At 43.4% G+C, this 15,354-nt stretch overlaps 1 protein-coding gene across 5 annotated transcripts in view; it reads right to left on the bottom strand.

The window, feature by feature from the left end:
- Positions 1-15,354, bottom strand: part of IQCH (IQ motif containing H) — a 256,643-nt gene that overhangs the window by 22,524 nt on the left and 218,765 nt on the right. For all 5 annotated transcript variants that reach the window (XR_007519882.1, XM_049905656.1, XM_049905654.1 and 2 more), the window contains 2 exons: positions 14,888-15,055; positions 3,820-3,942 (listed from right to left, as the gene is read on the bottom strand). Coding sequence is in view for 4 of the 5 variants with exons in the window: in XM_049905656.1 (XP_049761613.1) it covers positions 3,820-3,942; positions 14,888-15,055 (291 nt within the window). In the remaining variant the exon portion in view is untranslated. The remainder of the gene's footprint in view (positions 1-3,819; positions 3,943-14,887; positions 15,056-15,354) is intronic.

The following is a 15,354-nucleotide window of genomic DNA, read 5'->3' as shown; positions in this document are numbered from 1 at the left end:
CTGCCACATGGCAATACCCTGACTGGAGGAAATGATTCTTGGCAGTTGTGGAGATATTTAGGACTATGGCATACTGACTATGTATGTGTGAGACCAGCCCTGCTCCACACGGTCACAGGCAGTAAATGTGACGCCTTTCTCCATATGGCTTTCATTACAACTTCATTTCATTAGGAAATCAGTGGGGGTATTCTGTAGCATTACAGAAATACCAGCAATCAGATCCACCAAGTTGCTTACAAACTCAGCAATGCTTCCTTCAAATATTCGGCAAGGAAAAATAAACTCATGGGGGATCTCATTTCTCCTTTTTCCCTAAGACTATGGACACGAAACATCATTTGAAATTCTGTGGTAATAATGGGAAGAAAAACATAATGTCGAGAATAAGGACTCTGAGGACTCTTCTTTCGGTGGTGTTGACACTGATATATTGTTAATGCTACTTTTTTTTTGGGGGGGGAAGAGTGCCAACATTAAATTCAACCAAGAGTGGGAGCAGGTAGCAGAGGTTACACTGGAATTCGGGTAGGTGATCTCCTTGTTAGGCTCAGCATGACCCAAAGGGGCAGTAAAAGGAAAGTTCATTGTTTAACATGCCATTCGTGTGTGTGTGTGTGTGTGTGTGTGTGTGTGTGTGTATGACGGAGATACTCATAGGAACTATGAAGAGAAGTTTGAGCTTTCCCTGGTCAAGTATATAAGAAGTACCTAGAAGGAATATTTCATTTCGAAAGGATCCCAGAATTCTTGATTTGGTAACAACATTTTAGACATATATGCAGTGAGTGGGAAATAGTCTCTATTGGGAGAAACACACATAGAGGAGACTTTGGTGTAAGAGGAAGAATCTTGCTTGTCTTAATGGACAATTCTGGGTCAAATCTCAAGTTCTAGAAAGTATGTGGCTGTGTGACCTGGGGAAAGTGCTTAAACTCTTCGAGCCTAAAATCCTGGTAGAAATGTGGTAGAAATAACACCTTCTTATAGGACAGTTATGAAGATTAAATGAGATAACGAAGTGAATGTGCTCAGCTCAGTGGCTGGCACATATAAGGAGCTCTGTAAACATTGGTTTGTCACCCACGTCCCCATAGAAGGCAGTTAAGAAAGCGGTGGAGAGTCCTGTCCGGGATGGACCCTAGGCTCTGGAAAGATGAGAACCTACTTCAGGAAAAAGACCAAAACCCAAACCCATTGCCCTCAAGTCAATTCCGACTCAGAGTGGCCCTCTAGGACAGAGGTGAACTGTCCCATAGGGTTCCCAAGACTGTAAATCTTTACAGAAGCAGACTGCCACATCTTTTTCCCATGGAGCAATTGGTGGGTTTGAACTGTCAGCCTTTTGGTTAGCAGTCAAGGGCTTAACCACTGTGTCACCAGGGTTCCTTAGGAAAAACAGAGCAAGGATATTGGTAGAGAATTTCCAGATTTACTGAGCAGTCACGTGACCTCTTCTTCCTACTCCAGACTTTTATGATGCTGTTTTTGTCTCCCTTTCTCTCATACTTTTGCTTATTACTTGCTCTTTTCTTTCTGTTTATCCCCTTCTTTTTAAAAAATAAATTTTTGTAGCCTCCAGATTTTATCCTCTCTTGTCTTGTTATCTTTTTCTTCTTCATGTTGTTCCATCACTCCATTAACCCCAGTCTGTACTTCTCTTTCGCTCCCATTTTGTCTTTCTTCTTTTATAATATGTTTAGCATAGGTGCCCTGGAAGCAGAGTCTGAAACTCTGCTAGTTATGACTTCAGTGTCCTTCTACCGGCCCCTTTCTCCAGTCCTCCTCAGTGCGCCCCCGACCTTTAGTGGAACCCCTTCCTCTGCACCATCCAACTGGTTAAGATCCCTGGGCCTTAGCAGTCTGTTTCCCATACTAAAATCCATTCTTAGAAACAGACCTGATCAACTCAGACCCAAAAAGTGTAAATAACTTATGAAATTCTGTGCTTTATTTTTCTCAATCAAGTACAAAGCCTTTAGCCAAAGAAATAAATCTCTAATAATAATTTCAGGCGATAGAAAGTGATACACATTTTCTCTGGGGCAGGAGACCTTCCCTGCCAAATATGGCTAGTTACAGGGCTTGTTCTACTTTGATATTTTAGGAAAAAATGGAAGAAATAGATTTGGATAAAGGCAGAGTTAGATTTAGCCATCTTCTGGTACATGGAAGAATCAGTTTGGGGCTAAAAACTATTTAATTCCAAAGGGATTATGTACAGCAGATGCAATGATGAATTCCAGGTAAATTGGTTCAGTCTGGATTTTTCATCCGTTCTGTATTTTATCAATTTTAATATAATTTGCAAGGGAGTATACACTCCACTGTACATGCTTGCACACAGCACGAATCAATGTAACCACAGGACCTTATGCACCTGTGTCCAGGCAGCTCAGTGGGACTTGCCAAATGCCAGACAAGCCATTCTAGTGACTCTTGGTCCCATGCCTAAGGTCCATATGCTCCTCAAGGGCCTATAAAAAATTTGACCCCTGGAAAATTGTATTGGTTCTCAAATATGAAAAATATAAAATAATGTAGATTTGAATATCTACTAATCTAGACATCCAATCTAGTTACCCCATTGTTGTCAAGTCGATTCCGACTCATAACGACTCTATTGGACAGGGTAGAACTGCCCCATAGGGTTCCCAAGGCTGTAATCTTTATAGAAGCAGACTGCCACATCTTTCTCCTGCAGAGCTGCTGGGGTTTGAACCATCAATCTTTTGGTTAACAGTCAAGTGCTTAACTACTGCGCCACCAGGGTTCCTCTCAATCTCGTTCCTACTCAATTATTGTGCCATTATATATAAATTGGAGCCCTGGTGGGGCAGTGGCTAAGAACTCGGCCGCTAACCAAAAGGTTAGCAGTTTGAATCCACTAGCTGCTCCTTGGAAACCCTATGGGGCATTTCTACTCTGTCCTGTAGGGTCACTAGGAGTCAGAATCAACTCAACGACAATGGGTCTAGTTTAGTTGTTTTTTTTTAATATATAAATTATATTTAATGTGGGAGGTGAATATATTTTAATATATTTGATGTGAAATGAATGAATCTTCCACATGTAAAAGAATACAGGGTCGCTCAAGGTTTGAGAACAGCCCTGAGCGTCAGAGATTTGAAAATCTGAACCAATGTGAAAAAACTTAACACTATTTCTCCAGAGTAACCTAAGTCTTCAGGCACAAAGTGGAGTCATTGAAAACCCTGTGGAGTGCAGTTCTACTCTGATGCACATGGGGTCGCCATGAGTCAGAATCGACTCAGTGACAACTGTGTTTTTTTTTTTTTGGTAGTTTAGGTAGGAGACATTACATTATATTCCACATGCTCCCATCCAGTTACAAAGATGGATTAAGGGATGAGGCCACTGGCGGGAGCCACCAAATATCACTGGAAATAGGCCAAAACTGAGGAAAATGGTTTTCACCAGAACTCCTCATGGAAAGGAGCTAATATGTATAGTTAGGAAGATATTCATTGATAAGCAGCTTTGGGAAGAAATCGGGAAGCTCAGGGCATCCTTCAGAGTCAAAAGGTGGTCCCCAAAAAGCCCGCTAAGTCTGTCGGCTTAGTCTTACTAAGGGTGGCGGGTTGTGCAAGTTCGGGGACTGAGCTGAACTTCCCAGGACTGAGTGCCCCCGCCAGTAGCCTTTCTGCCCTTCCCCACGCAGCACTCAGCCTCCCTCTAAATACATGTTGAACTAATACTTAAAGAATATCTGTTTGAAGAGGCACCAAATTACGAGCTCTCTAGGTTGCGCACAGCCCTGTATTTGGTCCAGCCCTGGCCAGCTGTAATCCGTCATACCTCAATGTCATAGCCAATGCCATGGGCCTTACATATCTGGAGAAGAACATAGTGGAAAACGAGGGAAAGGTTGTTGTGCTTCAGCTGGGTGGTCATTACTGCATAGCGACTGGTTGCTGATGACTAGAAAAGATCATGGTGAATGTTAGAATAAAGAAATGTATATATTTAAATACACTTTTCATTTTAGAATACTTGTAGATTTACAGAAAAGTCGCAAAGGTAATACAGAGCCTTCCTGTAAACCCTGCACCCAGTTTTTCCTATTGTTAAGGTCGTACATTGTCATGGTACATTTGTCGCAACTAAGAAACAAGCTGGTACACTGCTGTTAACTAAAGTCCATGCTTCATTCAGATTTCATTCGTTTTCCCCTAGCTTCCTTTTCTGTTCCACCATCCCATTTAGGATACCAGATCTCATTTAGTCACCATGCCTCTTCAGGTTCCTCCTGGCTGTGCTAGTTTCTCAGGAGTTCCTTGTTTTTGGTGACCTTGACAGTGTTGAGGGGTACTGGTCATGTATTCTGTAGAATGTCCCTAAGTGTGTCTGATGTTTTTCTCGTGGTTAAATGGAGATTATGGATTTTTGGAAGGAGGACCACAGAGGTGACGTGCCATTCTCAACACTTCATAACAAGGATAAACGCTATCAACATGATTTATCACTGATGATGTTAACCTTGATCTCCTGACTAAGGTAGTGCTTGCCAGGTTTGTCCACTAAAGTTACTTATTTTCCCTATCACATAAGGGATGAGGAGTTATGCTCCAACTCCTAGAGAGGGCAAATGTTAGAATTTAGACTCTAACTGCTTTGTTTGAAAAGCTGCTATTCTTTACCTGGATTGCGCATCTATCAGTGAGAGCTTTCCCAAGGACACTGGTTACAGTAAAGCCCAAGGTATTGTGATTATCTATTTCCTCAAAACATGTAACATAAATACAATATGCACAAAATAAAGTATTGGATCCTGGCAGTAGAGACAAGGTATGTATAGTGTGTCCTTTGTGAGATATGATATTTTCTTTTGACAATCAACTGTGTTTGTCCTTGGATAACTGGAAATTTGTAGAACTGCACATAGGGTCATGGCCAAGGTTGGGGCAAAGAAAATGAAGGTGATTGGCCCAGGTTATGAACCGTGGGGACCCTCAGGTGCTGGATAGACAAGCGCCTGGTATACTGACTTGGAATAGAAGGAAAAGGAGGTCCAAAGCTGGCTGGAAGGGATCAGAACGACCTGACACTCATCTACAGTCAGACCTTGGGTTCTATGTCTATCTCTGATATAACACGGGAATTGGGGCTGACTGAGTGCCCAGCAAAGAATGAACACCCCTCCTCTCCTGCACCTCTCTGTTTCTCTCTCTCTCTCTCACACACTTGCACACTCAGATTTCATGTTTACCTCTTGTAACAAGAGGAGCCCCACACAGTGTGCCTTCTTACATCAGTACTATATCTGTGGGTCACATCATCAGCATCACCGATTAAGGTGGCTCTTCATACATTTACCAGAGTCCATATCTATAAAAAATGGTAAGCTTCACAGGCTAATTCATCTTGTCTTGTACACCTCCATTAACATTGTCCCATTTGTAACCATTGAGATTTTTTTTTTTTTCACAAAAGAAAATCGATTTGACCATCATACACCTCAAAACTGTACTTTGTTATCACAGTGACCTATAAGGAGTTGTTCCCCTGGCTGTCTCCCTTACACGCCTGGGAGCTCTCCGAGGGTGGGCACTGTTTGGTTTTTGAATCCCCAGGGTTGTGCATGATGCTAGCACACAACAGCACTTGTTGTTTCTTGAATGAAAGAATGAATGAATAAATAATAGAAAAGTAGATGGCACTTCCCTCTGAACTAAGAGGTACTCAAAAGGCTATAAATCTAGGGACTTCTGGTCAGTGAGTGCTTTGGGTGGAAGCAGGTGACTAACAAACACAGATGACAGTCACAGCCATCCTTAGAGAATGATAACTCAGAGCAATCACTCCAGGCCTTGCCCTCTGGAGGACATCTTTTGGAAGACGTGGTAGTTCTGGTGGACTTAAGAATTATTGTTGGGGTGCTGTTATTGTTGTGTGTCGAGTCAATTCTGACTCATAGTGACCCTATAGACAGGGTAGAATTGTCCCATAGGGTTTCCAAGGCTGTGATCCTTACAGACACTGACTGCCACATCTTTCTCTCGTGGAGCGGTTGGTGGGTTTGAACTGCTGACGTTTCTGTTAGCAGCCAAACACTCAACCACTGTGACACCAGGGTGGGGTAACATGAGAAGTTCTGGTCCAGCTGTTTAGTTAGCCTGGAGGTGGTGGCCACCAGGCCTGCTCGCCCTGCCATGCCAGGCCTCACCAAGCTCCCACCTTCACGAAGAAAGCCCAGAAGCCTGAGCTTTTGTATATGGAAGTAAACTGTAAATACTCTGGAATCCCATTGCGGTTACTGAGCATGTAATCGCGTGGTAATTACCACGAATTCACAAGATAATTCCAAGGTTATTTTTGTCTTCTAAACTTGTCTTATGCTGCCATAGTATATAAACTAGCAAAACCAAGATCAAGCCCCAGTCAGTGAGGGAGGTAGGCAGGCATCTTGTAGCAGGATCCAGCTCAATACAACCTTCCTTGGCTCCAAGGCAAGTGGAAGGGCTCACTGTCCTGTAGGGCATGATTCCTGGGCAGCAAATAAAGGCAGGCTGTCCTGAGATTTCTTCCTTTCTGTGGAGGCAGACTGCAATTCTCCCTCCTCACAGACCTGGGGGTTGAGATTCACAATGAACTGGTATTTGGTATTGGTCCCCCAGCTGCCTCTTTTCCATTTCCGCCACCATCCTGGTCCAGACCTCCATGCCTGGAGAGCTGCTCCTCCTTTCGACCTGGGGAGGCTAGGGACATGAGCAGAATTCGGTGGCAGAAAGATTGGATGTGACTTTGGCGTCAGAAAGAACTGAGGTTCAAAACCTGACTAGGCCACTTACTGTTCATATAATTTTGCATATGTCATTTAAATTCTCCGACTTCCGATGATTAAATAAGTTCTTAGCACAGCACCTGGTACTTGTTAAACATAGCTACTGTTTTTGTCGCTGTTCCTTTGAAAGCATCTACCAGGCCTGGAGCGTTTTGGATCTATAATAAACGTAATTTCCCAGGCCTTTCCTTCCCCACTGGTACGCTGATCTCCTTGGATTCTGTGCATCGCCAACAGATTGTTCATCTTCCCAAACCTGGGTTGGTCAACGTCATTCCCTTGCCTTCAGTGTCTTTCTTGCCTACAAGATGAAATCCAGATATCTTGCTTGGCAGGCAGACCCTACCAGACTTGTTCAGTGGACTGGCCCGCCACTTCTCTGTCTCCTTCTATTCCTTGATTCTCTTCTCCCGCTCAACTGGTCACCTGCCATCTCCTGACAGACCGCAGGCTGACTTCAACCTCCTTGTCTCCTCTGCCGGGAGAGGTCTCCTCCTCCTCACCTTAGTGGCTACCTTAGCCTTTAAGGCCGGACCAAGTTCCAGGTTCTTAGTAAAGTGTCCCCAGTCCCTGCCAGTACCCATCTGTCCTTAGGTCTCAGGCAGCAGGTTGAGGGGCTGGCACCCAACTGGCACTTTAATGAGGCCTTGTGGTTTTTTCTTGTATATAGGATATCCATTTTTATATTAACATCTGTCTAATTTCTTTCTTTTCAGCTCCTCCAGGACAGGGATTGTGTCAAATGTTTTTGTATCCTAATGCTTGGTGAACTTCCTCACATGTATTAAGTGTTTAACACATGTGTTATAATAGTGCAAATAAAGATGAACATACTAGATACACTTACTTTTCTAAGACTCCACAATTTCTACAGGAAATCTAGGGCAAAGGTTAAATGTTTCATATGTATATATATATATATATTTCCAGCCCAGTTACACACGTGGCAGAGTATTGTTGTGAGGATTAGATGAGTATATAAAGGCCTTGGAATGGTGTCTGGGACATAGTAAGCACTTAATAAATATTAGCTATTGTTATCACTTATAAAACCAAATAATTTCACAAATAAGGTCAGCCATTTAAAATAAAAACCACCCCACCACCCAAAAAACCTTTTTGCCAGAAAGGGAATTACATCAGGAAATTTGGGCTCTGCTTCTTATTTATTTTATGACCTTGGGCAGCTCACTTAATTTTGCTTAGCATCACTTTCCTAATCTGTAAAATGGGTATAACAATTTCTGTCCTATCTGTTTCTTGGGGTTACTCTGAGGAATCAAATAAACTCATGTAAGCTTAAACTATAAAGCATTATACAAATAGAAAAGATCATTATTAAAAGGTTGGTTTTTGTAATCTACTCTCCTTTGAGGCTATAAAATCCATCTCAGTTTGCCAAGAAACAAAAAAGAAATTACAATTTGGAAAAGTCTATCAAATGCACATGTCCTTTGATCCAGCAATTCCACTTTTAGGGATGTATTCTAAGATATACCTGAAACATGTGCAAAATGATGTATATGAAAAGTCATTTTTGTGATCTCAAGAAACTGGAAACAACCCAAAAATCTACTAATAGAGGAAAAGGTAAAATAAACTATGGCACATCCGTGCAATGGAATATTATACAGCTTTAAAAAAGAAAGGAGACTGTTCCTCACGAACTGGTATGGAAGCCCTCTGAGGAAAAAGATTCTGAGCAGTGTTATTAGAGGCTACATTTCGAGTATAAACAGGGGAGAGGGATAATCTGTATGTGCATTTATTTGTACACACAAAAAGCCACTCTGGAAGGATGCTGAGAACAGTGGCTACCTTTTGTGGGGTAGGTGGGGATGGGGCAATGGGAAGGAACATTATCCATCTTTTGCCTTTCACTCATGAGGCTGTATAATATACTGCAAAAAATTAAATAAGAACCTCATTAAACTTGATTTTGAAGACAAGTTGAAACTGCACATCTCATGCATATTCTTAATACGTAAAGTGTTTCTTTTTAGAAAGACACTGTAAAGCTTTTCTATATGGTTCATGGCATAAGTGAGACGGTTTTTTTCTATACTCTGTTATTTATTTGGAAATTTATGCTATCTAGGAAGCCTGGGCCATGTCCACTCATATTCCCTTTTTAAAATTCTAGACTTCTCCATGACCACCCGGCTCACTCGGTGCTCTCAGAGTCTCCACCGAGCCCAGAGGAGGTTGGACGTTAATGGGTAGTGACAGTGTGCGGGAAAACCACCTCATCGCACAGGGAGATGAATCCTTTTCAGGAACCAGCTGAAGCTCCAGTGCAAGGCATATTGGGTATACGATATACACAGGCTAGAGAGTCTGACAGGCCTGGGGTTAAACTCTGGCTTCCACAGGGGCCTGCCGAGTCAACTGCAGTAATTTGCTTAACATCTGTTAACTTCAGCGCCACCTGCCTACCATATGGGGTTATTACAAAGGTTCGTTGTGTAAAGCACTTAGCCAAGTCCTTGGCTTTGTTGAGATAAGGCTTGATACATTTTAGATGTTATTATAACATTATTAAGGAGCTCTGGTGGTGCAGTGGTTAGGCACTTGGCTGCTAACCGAAAGGTCAGCTGTTCCAACCCACCAGCCACTCCAAGGGAGAAAGATGTGGCAGTATGCTTCCATAAAGATTACAGCCTTGGAAACCCTATGGGGCAGTTTTACTCTGTTAAATAGGGTCACTGTGAGTCAACTTAGGAGCCCTGGTGGCACAGTGGTTAAGAGCTCAGCTGCTAACCAAAAGGTCAGCAATTTGAATCCACGAGCCACTCCTTGGAAACCCTATGGGGCGGTTCTGCTCTGTCCTATAGGGTCGCTATGAGTCGGAACCAACTCAATGGCACGTAACAACAGCAACATAATATGAGTCAACTCAACAGCAATGTGTTTTGGGGATGGGTTCAAAATTGGGGAGACTGACATTCTAGTCAGTGGTATTATTTTTGGAAAAAAGAAAAATCGGCAAAGCTTTCTTGGTAGAACCTCAGTAGCATCACTTAAAAAGCAATAAAATAGGATCCACCCTGTTCTATAGGGGTTGCCATGAGTTGGAATCGACCTGAGGGCAATGAGTAGTGGTATTATATTATTATATGTATTTTGGTTTTCTGCTAATCTGTGTCCCCTCACAAACTTGGAACTCTTTGAGGGAAAGGATTTTGCTACTCATCCTTATACCCTCTGTGCCTAGTCTAGTGCCTGACACAAAGGAGCGTTCAGTCAACACCTGCTGAATTTACTTCTAGTTGATTCTTGCTGAAAGTATTAACTAAATGTTAGATAAAGTGATGGACGATGAGGACTTAGGATGTGACCTGTCACAACAGGACATACTGTTCTGAATTTTACTTTTTCCTTGGAGAACTTCCATACCAGTTCATTAAGAACATTCTCCTTTCTTTTTTAAGGCTGCATAATATTCCATTGCATGGATATGCCATAATTTATTTGCCTTTTCCTCTATTAGTGGATTTTTGGGTTGTTTCCAGTTTTTTGAGATCACAAACTGTGCTGTAGTGAACAAGTTTTTATATACATCATTTTGCACAAGTTTCAGGTATATCTTAGAATACATCCCCCAAAGTAGGACTGCTGGATCAAAGGACATAGGCATCTGATAGATATTTCCAAATTGTAATTTCTTTTTTGTTCCTTTTTCTAAAAGATTCTGGAAGAGAAAGACCTTTGAATGGAAGGATGTGGTAAGGAGGGACGAACCCTTTCTGTGTTCCCTCTGCTCTTCAGCACTTGACCGTAGTGAGGCTGTCAGGGCCAGGCTTGGCACAGAGCACCATTGTGCAGGCCCCATAAAATCAAATCCCCCAAGAGGCCTTGGACATTATCCCTTGTTTAACGGATGAGGAAACTGTGGCCAGAGAGAAGATCAGAATTCACAATCCCTGACTCTGAGGCCAGTGCTCTTCACCACATATCCACTGGCCACATTTGGAAGGTGCAAGAATTTCTGAGGTTAGCTTTTTCTAGTAAACCCATGACCTGTTGCCACCGAGTTGATTCTGACTCATAGTGACCTTACAGGACAGAGTAGAGCTGCCCCATAGGGATTCCAAGGCTGTAAATCTTTACTGAAGCAGACTGCCACATCTTTCTTCCGTGGAGCGGCTGGTAGGTTTGAACTGATGACCTTTCAGTCAGCAGGTGAGCACTTTAACCACTGCGCCACTAGGGCTCCCGTTACTAGTAAAACGGGGAAAAATAGAAGATAAAATATTATTGGTAGAAGTCTAGTCTTGTTAAACTACCTTTCTAAATCACTATCTAACAAGAATGCTTTGAGCCAAATAAAGGAAACTGAAAATACTCCTTTTCACTGGAGAATATAATTTTGCTTCAGCCACAATTTAAATTGATTTAGTTCACAGCACCAGCTCTTCAAGTGTGGAGCGTATTCTATTTTCGCCATGATACTGGTTTTGACAGTGATGCATTTTAGTTGACATAGTTGAAATCCTTATGTAATAAATCTCTGCCTGAAAATTAATCATGTTTATAATATTCTGAGAATTAATAACACCCATTGCTCAAATCATTAACTTAAAAAAAGAGGTTCCAAAATCTGTTCTCGGCAGTAAGGGACCACCAAGAAATGAATGTTTGATAAAACAATCCAAGCAGCAGTTTAACAAGCGTAAACGTGGATGTAGCTGCAATAACACAGGACTATTGTTTAAGGGTTGGCAGAGGCTGATGAGGTTTCTATTTCAGCTACCAAGCAGGCATCCACACGCAGAATGAACTGCTCTCTGAATTATTAATGTGTTGCTTATTTAGCCTCATCTGTCTAGAAGATAATGTATCCTAACTCTAATGAGTGATTGGTTTTGTACATAATTACAGTAGCAGCGGTCACAAGGAAATGTGTGCCTTCAAAGAAGGGGTTCTAAAAATAAAGCCATCACATAAACTCTGTTGTTGCTTTCTATCAAAATCAAACCCCAAGCATTTTAGAATTCGTAATGAATTACGGGAGACAGGAGTGTTATTAACATCATAATTTAACACAAAAGGTTTTACTTAATCATTCATTACGGATCATGTGCTGTTAAAATGCTTATAAACGGCTGGGGGTGTTTGGAGATGGTCACGTAGACAGTCCCTTTTGGCCACTCACCGACCTTAGGGTGGAGGGTCAGTAAGAGAAAGGAAGAATGAACACTGATAGAGGAGGGTAGCCATTTATGCCAATCCTGACAGGATGTTAACTAAAAGTTGAGAAGTTGGTAGGTGATTGCTTTTCAGGCCTCAGACGTGCACATCGGCAGCTGATCAGCGCCTGCACGCACCTTCCAGTGGTTATTTGTGGAGGACGTGGAGCCAGAAGGCCCTTCATTTGGTCTAACTGGGTCCGAATGACAGTTTTTTGCCAGCTGTTTCTGATACAGGACAATAGCTCTTGTGAGTCCAGGGAAGTTTTTCCTTTCCCCCTGCACAGCACGTTATTAGAGCAACAGGCCCAAACTGGAAGCATTTTCCAGGCATTCGCTCGGAATGTGCTCTCTTATCATCGTGGTTTCATCTTTGCATTTCCTTTTCCTTCCATCTTCAAAGGGGCTGTCAACGGCTGATGGTAAACCTGACGGCGTCACGGTCTGTTCACACTTGGCTGTGACGCTTCAATTTGGTTGCAGATAGTAGTGTGTGAGCACGTGTACACGCTTCTTTTTAAAAACTGCCCTCACGCACGTACACGTGCGCACTTACACACACACACATGCATGCACAGTGGCACCAGGTTGAGAACATCCATTTATCCTTCTGAAACGAAAAGCAGTTTCAATTTATCCTCACGTCAGAAAACCTGCATAGGTTTTCTTCAGTGATTGTAGAGACATTAAATTATTGAAGATCAAAATACTTCCCTCTTGAGTTCAGGCAGTTCCTAAACGTGGGTAAGACTCTGAGAGTTTCTGCATGTTGCCTATTGCTAGGAATGAAACCCATAGGCAAGACTGGGAAAACGGGAGAGTGTTTCTAATTCCAAGATCAATGTCTGCTCTTACAGCCTTCTATAGCGACATACTTAAGTATAGCAAATTGTCTTTGGAAGTCTTGTATCGAATACTAACTTGGGTTCCAGCTTCCTTTTAGAAATGGCAGGTAGTTATGTTGGCCAAGTCAGGGTTTCCAAGGAGCAGCTGGTGGATTCAAACTGCTGAGGGAGGGTCGAGCAGCCTAGCTCTTAACCACTGAGCCATCAAGGCTCCTTCGCCAAGTCAGAAGGGCTTAAGTTTCAAAGCTGTCCCTCCCTCCAGCACTGAATTAGAGTGCTTTTGGTCCCTAAAATGAAGATGGAGGCCACAGATGTGGTTGGACCTGAGATATTCTTAGCAAGGTCCTGGGACCTAATTAACAGAGGTCTAGTTCTCCTCCAGAGAGCCCTAGTGGCACGATGGCTAAGCACTTGGTTAGCCATTCAGTTAGCAGTTTGAACAACCCAGTGGCTCCATGGCAGAAAGATCTGGCTATCTGTTTCCATAAAGATTACAGTCAAGAAACCCTATGAGGCAGTTCTACTCTGTCACCTGGGGCTGCTATGAGTTGGAATCGACTGGATGGCACAACAACAACAGTTCTCATCTCCAGCCCAACTCTATTTATTATTATTTTAATAAGTAAAGAGATCCTGGGCACTCCTTGAGCAAGGCACCTTGCTGGTACCTCTTAGGCCAATTGGACTGAGGAAAAGAAGGAGTTGGTGGCCTGACCCCCCTAATACTTCTGGCACTCTCTCCAGGCTACCCTTCTGAGTGTACGCTGAGGAACTGCCAAGGGTGGTGACTGTGGGAACCCTGGGCAGAGTCAAACACAGGTGCTTTAAATCCAGAGGTGTCTCCTGGACCCGAAGGGGCTCAGCAGAGAGGTAGGAGTTACTTCTCTGAAAAGGTATCCCTGGGGCACCAGTGTGGGGTCCTATTAATCAACCAAGTTCCTCTTTTATCTGTTTGGTTTTCAAGTAGAATTTCCTTTGCCAAAGAGTATGAACTCACTGTTGTAGGAGAAGGTAGCAGAAATCACTTGGAAACTGTAGTCAGAGAATCCCAACACACTTCTATATCCCACTTATATGAGGGAGCACTTTGTCCCCTTCATCTTCGTTCTGCTTCCCCATGACCAAATGAGCCTGCTGGACCAAGCACCCATGTCCCCATGGAGAGTTACCCTTTGCACCCAGACCAGGGGTACTGAGGTTGGTAAATCTCAGCCAGCCTCAGGACTGCTGGCCCTACTGCTGCAGCCACTCCAGCCAGGGGGCTAGTGGTGAGGTGGAGGCTGGGGTGGTGGGAAGGGGCACATCGTGAGGGGCCTCATCCTAAGCTGGGAAGTTTGGGTTTTCTTGAAGATGACAAGAGTCATTCAAAATTATAAACTAGGGAGCAAAATGCTCAAATTCGCTTTTCCCCTTGACTATATTGACAGTGATGTTTGTTTGGGCTGGTGGGAGAGACAGGAGGCAGAGAACCTTCGTGAGGTGCAGCGTGAGAGATGATGAGGCTGAAACTAAGGCACTACCTGTGAGGAGGGCGAGGGAGGGCCAGATCTGAGACACTTTTAGCAGCTAGAATGACCTAGTTACTGACTGGATTTGGGGCTAGCCTCTGGCCTGATTCACTGACAGGAAGTATAGCTTTGGACAGTTTGATTCTGAGGGCTTTAAGGAGAGAAGGTCTGCAGAATACTTGATCTAGGGCTCTGAAGCTCAGAAAAGAGATCTGGGAAAGAGAATTGGTTTTTTTTTTTTTTTTTTCAGAGAGAGCTGGTCACTGAAGCAGAGGGTCTACCTGCCCAGGGAAGAGGGTTGAGGAGAGAACTGAGGGAAACACACAAACACATACTGCCTCCTCTTTCTGGAATACCCTCTCCCTTTCCTCTGACCAACATTCATAAAACCTTCCCAGAACCCATTTTGGAGAAGTTAAGAGATTTTCCTGAGGTTATTTCTTCTTCCTATCCTCAAAGAACCTGGCACATGGCAAGACTCAGTCATGGCAGCCGTGCGTCGCTGAGCTCTTGGACAATAGGGAATCATCTGTTGCTTACCGGCATTGCCAGGATCTCAAGACGGCTCATTTTCTCTTTCTTGGGAACAAAGCGGGGCACTTCGAAGGTGCTCAGTCCGCAATCCAGATGGCCGTTTGTCAGGTATAAGGTGAGCTGAGTCAGGGCTAGCTGGTCACTATACGAGAGGTCGAGGTCTGTTGCCCACACCTGATTAAAACAGGAGCCACAGAAGTGAGGGTGATGTCAACAAATAGGAGAGAGCGCCCTAAACTCAGACCAAACCAAGCCAGTGAGCACGTGACTTAACAGAGCTGATATTGTTCAACGGAGGGACACAGCTTCCAATATGATTCTCCTCAAAAAAGCTAAGGTTCTTGTGAGGAGTTACAGAAACAAAACACCTGGTTGTGATGAACGGAGAGGCCCCATTGGAAAGGCGGGCGTTGACTTTGCTTTTTCTGCCTGTGGTTTGCCATTTCTAAGGTGGTGAGTGCAGTGTTTTCTAC

The sequence above is a fragment of the Elephas maximus genome, chromosome 13 (genome assembly GCF_024166365.1).
Source record: "Elephas maximus indicus isolate mEleMax1 chromosome 13, mEleMax1 primary haplotype, whole genome shotgun sequence".
Lineage (NCBI taxonomy): Eukaryota > Metazoa > Chordata > Mammalia > Proboscidea > Elephantidae > Elephas > Elephas maximus.
Note: the sequence above shows the minus strand (reverse complement) of the source record. Positions and strands in the feature narration are given on the sequence as shown.